Source organism: Nannizzia gypsea, genomic scaffold (assembly GCF_000150975.2).
Source record: "Nannizzia gypsea CBS 118893 supercont1.4 genomic scaffold, whole genome shotgun sequence".
Taxonomy (NCBI): Eukaryota; Fungi; Ascomycota; class Eurotiomycetes; order Onygenales; family Arthrodermataceae; genus Nannizzia; species Nannizzia gypsea.
This window is the reverse complement of record NW_003345198.1, coordinates 2,952,198-2,968,340: the sequence shown is the minus strand read 5'-3', so window position 1 is coordinate 2,968,340 and position 16,143 is coordinate 2,952,198. Positions and strand designations below refer to the sequence as shown.

General features: G+C 46.4%; 6 protein-coding genes across 6 annotated transcripts; 1 reads left to right on the top strand and 5 right to left on the bottom strand.

Moving 5' to 3' along the window:
- Window positions 1-2,032: 2,032 nt before the first annotated feature.
- Window positions 2,033-4,028, top strand: MGYG_05827 (peptide transporter PTR2-A; the record flags this gene model as incomplete). Its single annotated transcript, XM_003173190.1, has 7 exons — window positions 2,033-2,192; window positions 2,256-2,436; window positions 2,486-2,634; window positions 2,696-2,804; window positions 2,859-2,998; window positions 3,055-3,241; window positions 3,314-4,028. The coding sequence occupies 7 exons, from the start codon at window positions 2,033-2,035 to the stop codon at window positions 4,026-4,028; spliced, it is 1,641 nt and encodes a 546-aa protein (XP_003173238.1).
- Window positions 4,029-4,482: 454 nt separating this feature from the next.
- Window positions 4,483-5,042, bottom strand: MGYG_05826 (hypothetical protein; the record flags this gene model as incomplete). Its single annotated transcript, XM_003173189.1, has 2 exons — window positions 4,483-4,730; window positions 4,805-5,042. 2 exons carry the CDS (start codon window positions 5,040-5,042, stop codon window positions 4,483-4,485), a joined length of 486 nt encoding a protein of 161 aa, XP_003173237.1.
- Window positions 5,043-6,486: 1,444 nt separating this feature from the next.
- MGYG_05825 (potassium channel) lies at window positions 6,487-8,495 on the bottom strand (the record flags this gene model as incomplete). Its single annotated transcript, XM_003173188.1, has 3 exons — window positions 6,487-8,131; window positions 8,210-8,328; window positions 8,406-8,495. 3 exons carry the CDS (start codon window positions 8,493-8,495, stop codon window positions 6,487-6,489), a joined length of 1,854 nt encoding a protein of 617 aa, XP_003173236.1.
- A 412-nt stretch (window positions 8,496-8,907) lies between these two features.
- On the bottom strand, window positions 8,908-9,989 carry MGYG_05824 (hypothetical protein; the record flags this gene model as incomplete). The annotated part of the gene is made up of 3 exons (XM_003173187.1): window positions 8,908-9,080; window positions 9,159-9,860; window positions 9,947-9,989. The coding sequence occupies 3 exons, from the start codon at window positions 9,987-9,989 to the stop codon at window positions 8,908-8,910; spliced, it is 918 nt and encodes a 305-aa protein (XP_003173235.1).
- Window positions 9,990-11,058: 1,069 nt separating this feature from the next.
- Window positions 11,059-12,415, bottom strand: MGYG_05823 (chitinase 1; the record flags this gene model as incomplete). The annotated part of the gene is made up of 4 exons (XM_003173186.1): window positions 11,059-11,803; window positions 11,864-11,991; window positions 12,151-12,215; window positions 12,307-12,415. The coding sequence occupies 4 exons, from the start codon at window positions 12,413-12,415 to the stop codon at window positions 11,059-11,061; spliced, it is 1,047 nt and encodes a 348-aa protein (XP_003173234.1).
- A 1,444-nt stretch (window positions 12,416-13,859) lies between these two features.
- Window positions 13,860-15,732, bottom strand: MGYG_05822 (hypothetical protein; the record flags this gene model as incomplete). Its single annotated transcript, XM_003173185.1, has 3 exons — window positions 13,860-14,342; window positions 14,402-14,770; window positions 14,827-15,732. The coding sequence occupies 3 exons, from the start codon at window positions 15,730-15,732 to the stop codon at window positions 13,860-13,862; spliced, it is 1,758 nt and encodes a 585-aa protein (XP_003173233.1).
- Window positions 15,733-16,143: the final 411 nt, after the last annotated feature.

Here is a 16,143-nt window from a genome sequence, read left to right as displayed (position 1 = left end):
CACTCGTACGGAGTACTTTCATGGCTTGGCCGCCTGTGCTACATAAAGTTGGACAGGGGTAGCTAGTTAAACCAGCGAAGTGGGGCGGTCGTGGTACGTAACCTACTCGGGGTAAACTTAAACTTAGTTACAGCAAGATGAAGTACGACAAACTTTTGCTCTGGGATAGTAATTCTTGCGCAAGCTTACAACCTCTCAGCATTTCCTTGAGCCTAGCCATGTCTCTTAGGGCTAGCCACGGCAAGGGGAAGTAGCAAGGGTGGAGAGTCGTGATTTTGTTTACAAGGATATCAATTGGGCTGACACTATGGGAGCGCATCCAATCTAGCTTGCCTGATGTTGTTACGTGCTGAACTCGGATGAATTGACTGTTTTCTAATAGTTACTGTGAAAACTAAAGGCTAGATGTGCAGATTAACTTAGTACTAAAAATCTGTCATGTTATGGCCGGAGGTAGGGTCATGGAAACTATGTCTATCCGCATAAGCTTGCCAAACGCGGCTTTCTATCATGAGTGAACACTAGAGTAACTAGTAGTATCCCCTGTGTGTTCATTGTTAGCAGGCGGTGCCGATTCAATACAATTGAAATCCTTGGTTGGTGTTCCGGGGCTACGACAAAATCGATAAAATACCGGGGCAGTAACTATCATCACCACTGCAAAACCCATGTATAGGTAGATTATTGTCAAACGGAGATCGATGATTTGATTGAGATATCTGTGGGCTGGCCAAGCATAGGTGTAACTAGCGAGGCTGACTAGTTAATACATATATCTGACAATTATTCACTCCACGTTTTTCTATCAACTAGTACTTTTGGCCTAGCCTGTGTAATTGCACCGATTAAAGATGTCGGGTTAGCCATCATGTATTAGCTAGTAGCCCCTCACTAGAGAGTCTTATTCAAGGGGTGAGTCAAGGATATTTATTTTACCCTGGGAAGGCGTTTGGAAAAAAAATGTACAGGAGCAAACAAGGACGGGCCAGTAATAAGCTATAGTGCTAATGGTTATTGGCATATTGAGTTGAGGGGAGGTTAGTAGTAAGGAGCAATTGACACGCCAGTTGCTCAGCCTCACCCTAGATAAACATTTGAGAACGACCGCAGGTAATAAGTTGCCACGCAGATCACAAAAGCTGTCAATAAAACCCCTGTGCCGTTATCCGTGCTCTTCTTTGCAGGGATGAATGATGGATGGAATTTGCCTAGAATACTCCATAAAAGGTGGAAAAAAGAATAAGCTGAAGATCCACTGACTCCGAGCCTATCTACACAGATACGGCTATCACGGCAGCGAAACTCTTAGCTCAGTTCTTTATAGATCTTCCTTTTGATACCCCTACACACTTGCACGCTATTACTCAAGCTGAATTGGTGTAGCTGCTTTAAACTTTGCAAGAGTGTTATTGTGATGGTATGAAAGACTTTTACTTGACGGTGTTGGTTAAATGAAACGATATCTGGGTTGTCCCAGTCCCATTTCTAGTCCTATCCCCTCCCCCAACCTTTTGATGAGGCATTTGGAGGAGCATCAATATGTATGGGACTAGTTGGACAAGGTAATAATATAAGATGCGATGGCTGCGACAGCCACGGTACATATCAGAGGAATTTTACCAAGCAATGCCATAGGTGACTGCTCTGTTTATTTTTTCTGTCTTTTAAAAACCTTTCAATGACAAGACATTCCATAACTGGAAAACCCCTATTTTTCTACAACCGGCAGTTTTTGGGAGAACCCCTCCACCCCACGCCCGCCCCTGCAAAGGCCACTCTATATACAAGGTCCTCTCGAGTTATAATAACTGTTAACAGTCACGGTATAACTAGTTAGTTAGTTCGTTCCAAGGCTCGGGGAAAAACCAATAAAAGATAATACTGTAGCTTTCCCCCCCCCCGCGAATTTGGCTGGATGGCCTTCATTTCTCATCTAAAAATCTTCCCGCTCTTCAAGGATTGCATCGTCACTAACGAGCTGCGTAGTTAACTGACTCAAAGTTTTTACGCATAAATCTCATTAACTAAAAAGATGGATACTTCGCCAGCACAAAATGAAAAGCGCGAAGCAACTGAGGACGAAATCGTGAACCTCGAGCATGTGGTTGACTCAGTCCCAGGTGTTGTTTGGGTTGCACTGGTAGCCGCAGCTGCTGAAAGATTCACATTCTACGCCGCCACAACTCCATGGCGTGGGTATCTATCGAGCGAGCTACCCGAATCTAAGATCAATCAGGTACTAACCTTCTGCATAGAGAACTACATACAAAATGGCAGCGACAGTATTGCAGTCCCAGGTGCTCTGGGACTTGGCCAAGCAACCGCGACAAATATCTCGAACGCCTTCTTTTTCTTTTCATTTTTATCGCCTATGCCGTTTGCTATTCTCTCAGATGCATGGCTGGGCCGCTACAAGACACTATGCCTGAGTTTTTCGTGAGATTCCTTTTGTTCCTCTTTTCTGGCCAATGCTGACTGGATGTAGGCTTAATATATGTGGATGTTTAGCGCTTTTTGTTACTTCTCTTCCGTCTGTGACTAAAGGTTCTATCAAAATTGCTGGGTTGGCTATTTCCATGGTGTTTCTTGGGCTTGGAACAGGCGGGGTCAGAGCCACTGTCTCACCATTTATAGGTAACTAGTTCGAATCAATCTACGAGTTAAGATTTTACGAAGCTCACCCCCACTTTGATAGGCGATCAATATACAGTCTTGAAACCGCAACTAATTGTTACCAAAAGTGGCAAAAAAATCGTTACAGACCGAACATTGACTCTTCAATATATATATAACGTTCTTTACTGGTAATGAATATACCTAAGTTGCATGTACATCCAGCTAATAGCTACGATTACAAGGTTCACCAATATTGCTAGCCTGTCACTGATTGCTTCTACATATTTGGAGAAAGAAATTGGCTTCTGGGCTGCCTACCTGCTTCCATTATGTACAGTCTGGATGCTGATTCCCTTGATGTTATTCTGGCAGAAAAAATTTGGTATGGTGTCAGAATCTATATCCTACCAAAACTTCATGCTGATAACTGTCAAAAAGTCAAGCTCTCGCCCCAGGGCAATGCTCTTCCACAGGCTGCAAAGGTCATTGCATGTGCAATACGAGGGCGGTTTCGGTTAGATGTTGCCAAACCATCATTTCAAGCATCAACTTATGGAAGGGAAGTTGAATGGAACGACCAATTTGTCACCGAAATGAAAAAAGGCCTCATCGCCTGCAAAGTCATGTAAGTCATGTTGCAACTTATGCATTGTTCGCTAACTAGTTAGTTACCTATCCTGCTAACAACTTTCGCCAGGGCCTGCTTTGTACCATTCTACTTGTGTACAAGTCAACTCACAAACAACTTGATTTCTCAAGCTGGGCAAACAAGGCTGGGTGGAATCCCAAATGACACAATTCAGGCGCTCAATTCTATCGCCTGTGTTCTTCTAGGCCCGATTTTGCAAAAAATTCTTTACCCAACACTCCAACGGCATGGAATTGCATTTAGACCTATTGCACGTATGACCTCAGCATTTGTTATAATAAGCGCTGCGATGGCTTTTACCGCTGGATTACAAAAATTGATATATATGCGAGGACCATGCTATGGTCAGCCACTTTCTTGTCCAGACTCGAATAACGGCAGTATACCCAACGACATCAGCGTCTGGGCACAGACGCCCATATATTTTTTGCTAGCAGGCGGGGAAATTCTGGGATTCGCAACCTTATCTGAGTATAGTTACTCCAAATCGCCGCAGGATATGCGCAGCCTGGTACAAGCGTTGCGACAGGTAACTGCAGGAATTGGATCTGCATTAGGAATAGCTACCTCGCCACTTGCCGTAAACCCAAGAATATTGTACCTATATACGGGTTTAGCTGCGGTGATGATAATTACTGCCCCAATATTCTGGATGGTATTCCGGGACTATGACAAAATCGACGAAGAGCTCAACTGTATCGAATCAGCTCAACCTGCTAACAATGATCGTGCGGAGGACTCTATATCTGATGCCCGTCCATGACAGGAGATTTCTTTTGGCAAGCGTATGCGCATGACTATAGGTTTCCATAGATAAAAGCATAGAATACTGCTGGGATAGAAATAGGAGACTTTAGCTACTTAAGTTCCTACTATACTAGGATTAGAGTATAAGTAACTACTCCGTACTTAAGTTAAATAAATATCATTGCCTTCTCAACAAGGCCCCTGCTCGACTTTTGCAAGATTGTCGATTGGGGCATATTTGCACTTTGAGTATACGGTCCTAGTGCCTCCTTGCAGGGCATGGAACACTTCACTTATTAGTTGGCCTGGGTTTGGGAAATTCGGGAACTAGTTCAACTGGTCAATTAGCCGGCCCCTCAAGTTTCCCTCCTATGCTGAGCACGCAAGTGAGATTCCCTGCAGCAGATACCGCAGCGAGGCAGCATGCCGGATACTATCGAAGCGCTAGATATCCCTTGTCGTCCGTCATCCTAGATATCACGGTCCCGAAGTTGCGATACTAAATCTAGGAGGTTCAACTTCCTCTCTGCCTTATTTTCACCTGCTTCGTCGACTGCATTGTCTCTAGTCAACGGGGGAAGTCCGTATGCCACCGGCGCTTGACCAGCCGCAGTTGGATAGTGCTCTTCGGGCCGCTCTACTGCCCTGGAACTATCATATTGGGTAACTCTTGCGTCAGACAGGCGAGTGCTGCCTCGATTGTGTTGTTTTCCAAAAGCTGACAACGTAAGAAATCTTAGCTTCTCACCTCTAGATACCTCTCTTGATACAGCCATGCTTAATTCCACTTACGGTGGCTTCGTGATCGATCAATACTGAACACCCGAGAACTTTCAAATGTCTGTAGCTCCTCCTCACTCCTTGCCATTGCCTCGTTATCTTTCGATTTAGAGTCCCTTAATGTTGGATCCCCCGGAGCTCGAAATAGCCGGTCCTCTTGTGCATGACGGTATTCAGGAAAGGACCGATCTTCCGCATCATAGCCAATGCTCCTTTGTCTTGCATCTTTTGAGCTCTCCGGTTGGACCATTCTACTGGCATGTCCGCCGCTGGGAAAGATAGAGGGCAAAGGGCTTGACCGAACCTTGTGGATATGTAGGGGTTCAGGCCGGAGGCGCGAGGAAGAAGTCTCTCCCCCTGTCCATGGCGGGCTTTGTAACCCACGTCCTTCATAACTAGGGTGTGTATATATTCGCCGCTCTGGAGAGCTACCGGGACAAGTAAAATCCCGGGAACTACTCTCTGCTTCACGTGCCGTATCCAAGCCCACCGTTCCAAAGGGGCCCGATGACATAGTGTTGACTTGATAAAATTTGTCCTGGCGGTACTCATACCTTCCATAAGGATAATTTTGTTGGTATGAATCGCCTTTGTGGCCATAGTATGGATGTCGATCGTTCAGTTCTAGAAATACCTCTACGGCTCAGCATTCTGCCTATGAGTTTGATCATGTAATCATGTAGTTGAAGTAGGCAATGCTAATATAAACATCACTTTTTTAAAAGAAATATTGACGTTTATAATATAAAGGAATAAAGTACTTACTATGTATCTGGTCTCTGGGTAGCTCGCGCAACAGTATTGATTGCTGTGCCCTATAGTTATTGCCGCTACGACAACTAGAGCTTAGTGGAAATAATGTTGTATTAGCAGATGGAGAAGTGTTTGAGATTCCAAAATCTTGTAGTTCATCTTGAGACACAACGGGTGAATCGGGATATTTATGCATGGTTTCATAGCTCTGCCTACGATACCCTATGTCACGGTTAAAACTTGTTGACAAAGGTGTTGAATTTGACCCTGGTGTGTTTTTTCGTATCAGACCCTGTGCTCGCAACTCTGTAGTCGATGTAGCAACAGTATTGACAGGCGATGACGGTACTGGCCCCTGGGGGGTTGACTGCTGGATATGGATGGATGATTCTTCTTCTGTGCTAGTCAGAGGGCCACGGCTTGCAGATATGTTATATAAATGCTTAACCCAGAGGAGAAATGCAACGAGAACCACAATAGCAAGAGAAGTTATAAGAAGTGGTGGTAGGAGTTCGGACTTATTGTTCGCCTCTCTCATGATCGAAGATTTGAATGAGTCGGAAATTTTATCTCCCCAGTAGGATGTTCTTCCAGGTGAGCTAGCTTTCAATAAGGCTGTAATAGATCGATCTGGTCCTAGCGAAATAAAATATATAGGGAAACAGTGATCCACTTGTATACTATCTGTGTTGTGGTACAGACGAGGTATACCCCCTGCTTATTGATATTGTGGAAGTCAGTCCTTAGAACATCAGATGGCCAAAGAGAGTAATTAGGAAAGCCGAGTCGATATGAAGCGGAGGGTTCCGATATATCCAGGCCTTTAAAGAGATCCGGAAAGTAGAGTTTACTGTGAATATGGGCGGGCCTAGGTACCCTATTCACAACTTTGGACCATAATCGCACATTCCTGTAAACGAAGTTCACTACAGTGGAAAGCATCAAGAATTTGATCTGTTATAGGATGCATTACACTGGGACTTTATCTCTTCCTCCAAGGTGAATAGTAAAGCTTCAAATAACCATCTAGCCTCGTTTCTGTCTCCTGTCAGTGGACTTTTAACCCCAACCCAGCTCCATTTTTCTCCGACACTAAGGGCTGGGGGTTTTTCCGACAGACGGCGAGCCCTTTCTGATTTTGACAACTCTGCATCTGTAGAGGGTATTTGGGTAAAGGGGCAGCAACCTTCAGCACACCCTATTAGGCCAAGGAAATAGCACCATTCATCGTGGGTATAATGTTTTGGTGGGTTTGAAGAAAGGTCATTGTAAATCTTTCCAAGCTCATGTACTATCGCACACCACCTTTGTGAAGGTAAGCGTATTTCCTGAAACCCTAGGTTTTGTGGGGCCAGATTCTCCATTGAAGCAGAATGGTACGTGTGGGGATGATCACCGATAGACTGTCCGTCAATATATTCCGTGTCGCGTCCACGATGTCGAAAATATTCAGCCATGCCATGAAGGAAAGAGAACAGCCTGTTTTTGATACCAGTCTCATGAGGGAATAGGGTTAAATCTCCTGCAAAAATAGTGGCATCGTGGAATAGCTTCGCAACGGTATCACCCATACTTGAGATCAGGATGGTGGTGGTCGGAACAGCAAGAAGTGACCATAGAACGAAGAATGGTTTCCCCCACGACTCGCCTAGGACGACGTCGCCATATCCAATTGTAAGAAGATTCACATAGGCGAAGTATAACGAGGTGAAATAAGTCCAGCCAGCGGGTTGTTCCGCCTGCCAGAATGCAACGGCCCCTACTAGCCAAAGTACTGCCCATGCCAAAGCCGAGATGAGAAAAGAAAGCCACCGGAGCTGCCAGGCACAAGTCTTGTGTATGCGGTGCATCACATGGAACTCTTCTTGCTGTATCTCTTTATCAGATAGCGAGCTACCCGGGTTCGCCAGTGGCTGAAGCATTCGCGTCGTCATATCTCCGGACTGCAGCTGCTCTGTAACCAGTTTCCTCATCTTTTCTGTTATCCTCACGGTGAGCTGTGCCCTCGCTCTTTCGATCATCATTGATCGGATGGAAATAATGATCAAACCAAGGGTGAGAATGCCGCCAACGGCGAACGGAAACAAAAGGCTTCGACCAAGGTGGGTGGCTGGAGCGAGGTCACCAATTCCGTTAGTAAGAAGGGTGAAATCAGCCCAGTATAAAGCATCAAGATAACTCCAGTTTTCAACATGAGCAAATATAGCCGCGCCAATCAGGAGGTACATCATGTAGATAATTGTCTGTAGCATTAGTGAACGCTGACTGGTGGTGAGATTGAAATGTTTGCTGTAGCGTCCAGTTCTCGCACCATATCCGGTAATAAGCAAGAGTGATGATACGAAGAAGTAGATAGCAGCCGCCATGATGGCATAGTAGTAGGCCTGGGTTAGCTGTCTACCATGCAAGTCCGTCACTCGTGGGATCGCGACAGTCAGGCCAATTAGCAACGCAGAGGCGATATACCAACCGCCAATTGTTATAGGCTGGCTGACGGAAAAAGGAACTCTTCTAGCCATATTCAGCAGAAGAGACGCATTTGATATCAAGGCAAAACCGAGGGAGATGGAATTGATCGCGATCGCCCTAGAGTATAGGAGCTTTAGTATAAGAACAACTCTCTGTTCAATAGTTTGGATTCAAGACAAGAGTGTGGAGAACAACCATGACGGATCTTTGACGGTTTTTGGAAGATTACCGGTCCCGAGTGTCCCGATATCTGCTCGCCAGTCCTGGGACAGTGAGCAGATGCTGAAGGCATTTGCCATAGGGCCCAGCGTTCCCTAACCACACCTCTAGTTAACTATGAACTATAAAAGTATCCGAGATGATATGCACCTACTGCTAGCAGGGGAAATACCGTGCTGGCAAACCACCATCGCGTCGGTAGAAGGCAAGGCACCTCGTGGATGTTGGCGTCGCGCGCCTTGCCCTTACGGCGCTCCTCCATTCCCACAGCCGCAGATTTGCTGGCCTCTAGAGTGTCGGGCTTAGTTGACTGGGCGACAGGACGCTCTCCATACAAAATACTCGTCTCAGTAAATAGTTAGTTAACTAGTTATTAGTGATAATCTAAGGCCGTTTATTCAGTGCAAAGGCTAGGCGATGACAGTTTCAGCCTGATGAAGTGAGGTGATATTTAAGTATTTTTAGCTGTGGAGCAGCACGGGGTGTTCGAAGCTTGTTTATTTAGTTATTTAGCCTTTTTAGCTAGTTAAATGGCCTGGTGACGACGTCATGCGGGCTTCAACAAGGGTGAAATGATCTCGAGTGGATGGGAAGACATCTTGATCTCCAGCTTCATATCCAGGCCACTTCTGTCAGCCAGATAGCTCTATATACACCATATAGCTACGAAGTATCTAGCATTTCAAGTGGACAAGGAGCTTTTCGTCTTCGACTATATCTTCCTCGAGACCCATCAGGTTCTCCATGTCCCAGGCCATGCTAAGGTATCGACCACCAAGCCAGGATCGCTCCTCTGACGTCAAAAAGGTAAGGGTATCACCGCTAAGCTCGGGTGTTTCTGTGAATACTACAAGATGGCGGCAAAGTTAGCTACGGATAACGAAACCACTTGGAGTCGGGGTTGAGGTTTGGTTTAATGGCTCACCATGTTTGATCTCGGGAGGGATTTTGTCGAATATACCGCGAATCAGCTTGGTGAAGACGTTTCCAGGATGAATGTTGATACATATGATGCCTTCTTCCGCATATTCTTTATCAATGCACTCAGCCAATCGAACCACACCCAATTTAGCAATTTGGTAGGAACTCATTTTAGGGAGGGTGATGTGGGCGCTGACGCCGCTGACCAAGATAAGATATCGAGCTTCTCCGCCCTTGGCTAGCAGTGGGAGAAATGACCGAGCGACGAGATAGGATCCAAAAAGGTTCACCTGGATCATATCCCACCACGCAGCTGGATCTGTGTCTGCAACCTTGCCAGGCATGCTTGCCGCCCCGGCATAGTTAATAACCACATCACAGAATTTGAAGACTTCCTCTACTCTGGCGGCTGCCATCTCTACACTCTTTTGATCTATCACGTCAATATGTAGAGTCAGGACTTTTGGCTTCCTTCGACCAACGGACTGTGCTGCAGCCTCAACATCCTGGCGTACCGGGGTCAGATCAGACCGAGCAGCAAGGGCGATATTCGATGCGCCCGCTTTAGCAAAAGATATGGCAGCTGCTCGACCAAGAGTCCCTGAAGCACCGGTAATGAAAATTACCTTGCCTGTGAAGTCTAGTTTTGTAGGATCGACAAAGTCGTATGTTGTGCTCTGCATATCAGAGGAGAGAGTAAAGTCCCCTGAGTATCAACTATTAGAGAAGATTTAACGTAGGCTAAGGAGTTTTAACCCCTCCTATGGGATAGGTGGAAAGTTAAGAGCTTACCTGGACCTTCAAAAGGGTTGTGAATATCGGTTGGGGGCGGCATAATAGTATATATCGCTGAGTTAAGTATGCTTCAGTGTAGCTATTTGGGTATAAAAGCTAGCGATGCAAGGAATATATAGATAGGTTATTGGCTTGTTGTAAATATCATTTTTGGTACTAGGGTGGAGGAGGCCTGGCTATTTATGTCACTCCAGGCGAGATAACTATCTTCTACGGAGTTCTCCCTTGGAACTGTATGCTTAAATGGCCAGCTACCTTTCTTAGCTGCAAGAGATATGAGAATCCTTAGAAATGGTATTTGTCAAAGAGTAGTTACTTCTAAAAAGTAAAAGGTTCTTAAAGAATTATAATGCTATGATAGCCTAAATAGTTACTCGCTACTTTTTATAGAGTTACCTTGATGCCCCCGGCGTATTTCCTTGTTTGACTATCACAGCAAATCTAAGGAAGCCCTTCAGCAGGTTTGATAGAGGGACACAGAAGAGGAGACTTCCTTTATAAGGAGTACGAGGAGCTTATGGAGCCCATAAAGAGACATGTGATAATACAGTAGAGAACAATAGATTAACTATCTTTTTAGACAAAAGCTAATAACATATAAAGGAACATTTATACCCACTGGGCTTTCATTCTAGGTTCTCAAACTATTTTCCAATGTTGCAGGTCACCCTATTATCAAAATAAAGAGTAGCCTTCCCTTTGTGCTCGAAATGACCGATATCGCATGTGCCTGAAGACAGAGGCAATTTGTTAGAAGTCCATATGTGATATATAATAAACGAGTGTCAATTGGCTGGAAAGATACTATATACAACAAAGGTGGCTAGGGCTAGTCTAGTTACATTGAGGGAACGGCAAGATGGAAATATGGACATGGAACAAAACAGACAAAGAAAAAGCAAATGATTAACTATCAAATGCACCTCAAGCATGAGGCGAGGAGAACAAAAAAAGAAGTACGAACATCGAAGGCATCAACATACTTATGCTCCGTATTCGTGCTTGGCCAGCGCCAGAGGCCCTCTTAGATCCGTTTACGGGTCGAACCACTCTCAGCCCGTTGCAATGTCATTAAAACAATGCCTGGACTTGGGGAAGAGAGCCGAATTTCAGTATCCAGAGTGATAGCCGGCATATGATCTGCGAACAACACGGGAGTTCCCAGCACTCAAGGCATTCTTCACTGTCGAAGTGAAGTTGCCATTGGCCCAGGCCTGGCTGGCATCCCACATCATCACTCCACCGAAGCTGGAGAAGGTCTTACTCCAGTTAATGATGCTGACAAGAGTTTGGGCATCGACGTATCCGGAGCTAGCGCCCCCCTTGTTTGCAGGAGCTCCGATCATAATCTTCACTTGGGGATTTGCCGATACTTTCTTTGCAAAGTTGTCCCAGTCCGCAAAATTGAACTTGTCTTGTGACTGGGAGCCGAGGGCGAAGTTGTTGAGGCCGCAGAAGTTGTTGTAGAACTGAATGAATAGAGCATCAAATTTGACACCACCCTCCAACATCTCCTTATTGTATAGATCCGGGTACGGGCACTGAGGAGCAGCAGTCAAGTAAAACGTCTTGGATTTTTCGGCATCATACAAAGTACGAAGCTGCTTGCCAAAAGGTACCATGTTCAGCACAGTGGCTTCAAAGTCGAGATCAAATCCATCGACTACTGCATCATCGAATGGGCGAAGAACTGAAGAGTTTGACGTTGTCTTGACCGGACCAAACGTATCCCATAACAGATTGGCTCCCGCAACAGCATCCTCAGCAGAGCGGAAGCCACCTTCACTGTAAGTTGCTCCGCCAATAGATAAAAGGATGGTTTTTCCTTTCTTCTGGCACGTTTTGATGTCCTCGCTATTTCCTAGTTAGCCTGCATACTCTTTCAGTAGGTAATGTATAAAGAAGGGACGATACCCAATTTGCGGACAGTGAAGAAGGTCGGTTCCTGGGAATGGCTTGCAGGGATCTCCCTGGTTGGAGAAGTTGATTTGTGGGACGCCCCCGGGGCCTTTGATGGATATGGCAAAGGCAAGTGGAATCACCTTTGATGGATACGATTGGTTAATAACACGAAGCATTCAGTCACGTTTAAATATAAAAAAGGTTGCTTAGTAGCCATACATCAACATCGGTGCCTTTATACTGGTTAGTGAATGTTTTAATTGCACAAGGCAATGAAAATTAAGGATTAGAAGGAATACTTGCTTTCGCAGTAGTAGCTCAATCTCTGCTGCGCTTGTGTTCCGTTTGCCTGATTCAGAGAATTCTGGCCTAGCCAGGAGTAGTCGAGTCAGCATGGTGCTGTGCAATAAAATAGGTGGCCAAGATAGTAGACTTTATCGGCATAGAACACAAACCCCAGTAAATGGCGACGTTGTTATGGCCCGGAGACTCCAAGCCTGCATAAACCGTCTTGACACCCGCAAACAGGGCCACAAAGGAGAGGATATTCTTCACAGAAGACATTGTTTAAGGAGTGGTAGTAAAAGAAACCTAGCCAGTAGGTATGATGATGAGTGTCAAGGCGATGTATGTCAAGACTGCTGTTTGACTTCTAATGCAAGAACAGAAATATAAAAACAGGGTTGAGATGGCACTGTTTTATATATTTTGATCAAGGCCTTGATAGCCACGAAAAATGAGAGGCCATGTGCCATGGGATCGAGATTTTCCTTCCCCAAGTCGGGCGGGTGTGTGAGCAGCATGTCATGCAGTATAGATGACCCCTAGGGATGATATTATCTTTATTCAGGGTCATCAAAACCACACTAACTCTATCAATGGTAAGAGAACGCGGAGGCAAGGAGCACACTATTACCAACGACGACAGGAGAGATGGATAAGCAAACGATAGAAAAAAAGCCTGCTGACCGCCAAACGGTGAAGTGGTTCGGCGCGGAATGTCACATTTTCGGGAATTTCTTGGAGACAAGGTGGGAGTCGAAAGAAGGATGAAGGCATGAGTGGAGAGTATATCCGATGAGTGTTTCATTATCCATTCACCCAACCGCCCAAGGGGAGGAGATGCCAGGTCATCTAGGAGAGCAATACACCCTCCGGGAGCAGTGTACGCCTTGGAAAGGGAGGAATAAGGCAGGATGGATCCCATCGATCTGCCATCACGAAGAAGATGGGGCCAACGGATGACCTCGCTCTCAGCCTTAGAGGCAAGATTTCATAGTAGGAATGGGCCTCATGGAGGACGGTTGGTATATCGTGAGCGGGAATAGCATGATGGCAGGCAGCATCAGCCTTCCATATATCATGAGTATCATGCGAATAGGCTGGATATACGTGGGATGCGACCACGCCGTCTCAAGCCCGAATAGACATCTGCTTCCAACGGTGTAACCATAGTCAGTGTCCTACGTGCACACGACATCCGCGGTGATAGCGTCGAGCCTTTGCGGGCCTGCGGGATCCTGGTGCGGCGCCGGACGGACGGGATCCCACCCTGCGTCAACCCCAGAATCTCACGTTTCGTCTCTCCTCGTCATCTAGGAGTTCGTCTTCCTCTGCTTCTGACTTGTTACTGGCTCGTCATCCATGCTTTTCTTTTTTGTCCGTTGGTTTTTTGCGGTTTCTGATATTTCGACGTTGTTGCTTTTTACTTTTTTTTTACTTTTTAGTCGCTTGACCGAGTCAGGTGTTGCTGACTAATCATAAGCCTAAAGGTCACGTGGCTATACCTTTTTCCGACATCAAGTTGATATTTTGACAAGAGACAAAGATGAAGGACGAAGCCGTTAATGAAAAAGAGGTCTGTCTAGTTATCGTTACAAGACTGTTGTATCATAGGATGTCAAACAGATAGTCAGAATAAAAAAAAAAAGGAAAGAGGCAGAAGAAGCCAAAGAAAGAGATGGATGGTTGGTTACAGGCACAGACAGACCCGATGGGTTGATAGCCCTTACTGAGCAAGAATACTGCGTCCACCATCTGCCGTAATTCGTTTGCGCACCTTCATCTTGAAATAAGACGATCCTTGCTCGATCATGACAGAGTGAGCAGCCTGACGGGCCCATTGATCGCCCTCTCGTTGCATGTTGTCCCCGCGGTTGACGTCCAGGATGGCACTGGAACAGAACACCAGAGCCTCCCCAGTCCCAAGGCCAACGATGCGGGAAAAGATCCCACCGGTGCTGTACTTTGAGGAACGAGACGCGATAACGTCCATAACGGCTGCCGCAACATGCCCTTCTAACGTCTTGAACCACGCAGGAGAGCTGAACCTATGCACTATCGTAACATTGCACAGGTCCAAAAGGTTTGGGGACAATGTTGGCTCCTGAGTCGCAATGATAACCCTCGTAGCAAGATGGCGCTGTTGTCTAATTAGGGACAGCATTGTTTCTGTCAGAGTCACGGCCTCGTTACTCTTGGTTGTCAGATACTATACATCCACGTCAGTCGATGTCTGTCTGCCTATGGCCTGAGAAGCAGTTGGCCTACCTTATGCGCCTCGTCAAGGGCAATCACACGGCCTCCTTTACCACGACCCTCAAGGAAGATACCTATACATATGTCAAACAGCGCACATGCGTCGTTCTCGTCCACGAACGGGCAGCTCAAGTCGACGATAGTAAGGCTACCCTTTTCAAAGTTCCAAACACTATCTTTACCTTTGCGAGAGGCAGATTTACCCCTTGGAATAGGTGGGACCTCTAGAAAAGAACGGAGAAGATCTAGACGCATGTTCAGTGGTGCAAATTGACCTTTTAGCATTGACTGGTCCTTGATCTTTTTTTCAAAGTCCCGAAAATCTATCCCTCGCCGAGCGTTGGACTCTTTCGCCATATCTCGAAGAATTTTGGTAACCATCTTAGGTAGGTCAGCAGGTCTTCCTGATATGTCCTTTTGTGGAATAATAGGCCTACCTCCATGTACAGTGGCGTACCCTCTCCATCACTAATGGCCATTAGTGATTTCATCATTCCAATACTGAGGTGGTCTTCGTTGAACAGCATCGGCTCAACCTTTGGCCTGGGACAGTCACTTGGCAAACCCGGCAGGTTTGAATACAGTTGGCTCATTCGTTGCAGGTTGCTTGGTGACACCAAAACCCTGACTGGTATACCCGCAGAACATAGATACGCTGCCTCGCAAAGTTGGCCTGTCTCCAAACTGGTGAACTTGTCATAGTGAAGCACCAAGCCTGTTAACTGAGATGAGACCTTACCTGCCGTTGATGGCTGCAGCAGCGAGTTCTCCAACATGCATGCAAGCGTATGGCTTTTGCCGCTGCCCTGACTCCCGCAAATGAACGTCGACCATGGAGCATTGATGTTGGCGTACACCAAATTCTGTTTTGCTCCCCCAATGCTAGCATTTCCCTCGTCACTGCCAGGTGTGTAGCTGTTGATTCGGAGTCCGAGTAAGCCGTACTGAGGAAATAATGTCTCCACGCTGTTGGTACCTGGGAGAGCATGGTGAGCTGCACCCTTGACTTTTGAAGAAAACAATGGTGTAGTCTTTATTTGCTCCACCAAAGGGCTGGCTGATGATTTTTCCTCAGCTTGGCCAAGCTCAACGAGCTTCAAATGCTCTTCGAGCTCTCTTAGGCTGTGCTTATCCTCAAGGCCGTAAATGGAAGGCTCCGCGTTGAAATCTGCCAAAGCCTTTAGCTTAGCATCCGATGTTGTTTCTGGTCTAGCTTCTGGTTGCATTTCCGCTTCCATAGCTTCTTTTCTGTTTTCTGTTCCAGTTCCCTGGCTGGTCCCTGATTTGGCTCCGGCTCCCTGTGCCTTTTCCTTCCCTTTGGCTTCTGTTTCAGGCCTAGCCATAGCCTCTGATCTAGCCTCTGATAGATATTAGCCGAGCCCTTCGGATGATGCCGGAGTCTGAGGCCCGTAAAATCGACGTTTGAGAAGCCGGCGAACCCTGTCCTATGCGGGTGCCGGGGGGTGAGGGAGCCCTGTCTTCGGCAGCAGTGGAGGAGCCAGTTTCTTTGGCGGCGGGAAACCCGGAAAACCGACAGACAAGAAGATGATGAACGCTTGGGAGCGATCAGATGGCCCTTTTTCTGCGTCATTACGAGGTTGATGTGAAGGAGACGGCGTGATGCTGCTGATATGAAGTACCTTGAGCAGGCAGCTTCTCTTCCCATCGTCCGGGGAAACATTTGCCTATTACAGGTATTTATGGTCTCCGTTGTGGACTGGCTGGATGGACATGTTCCCTGCAGGAGAGACGAA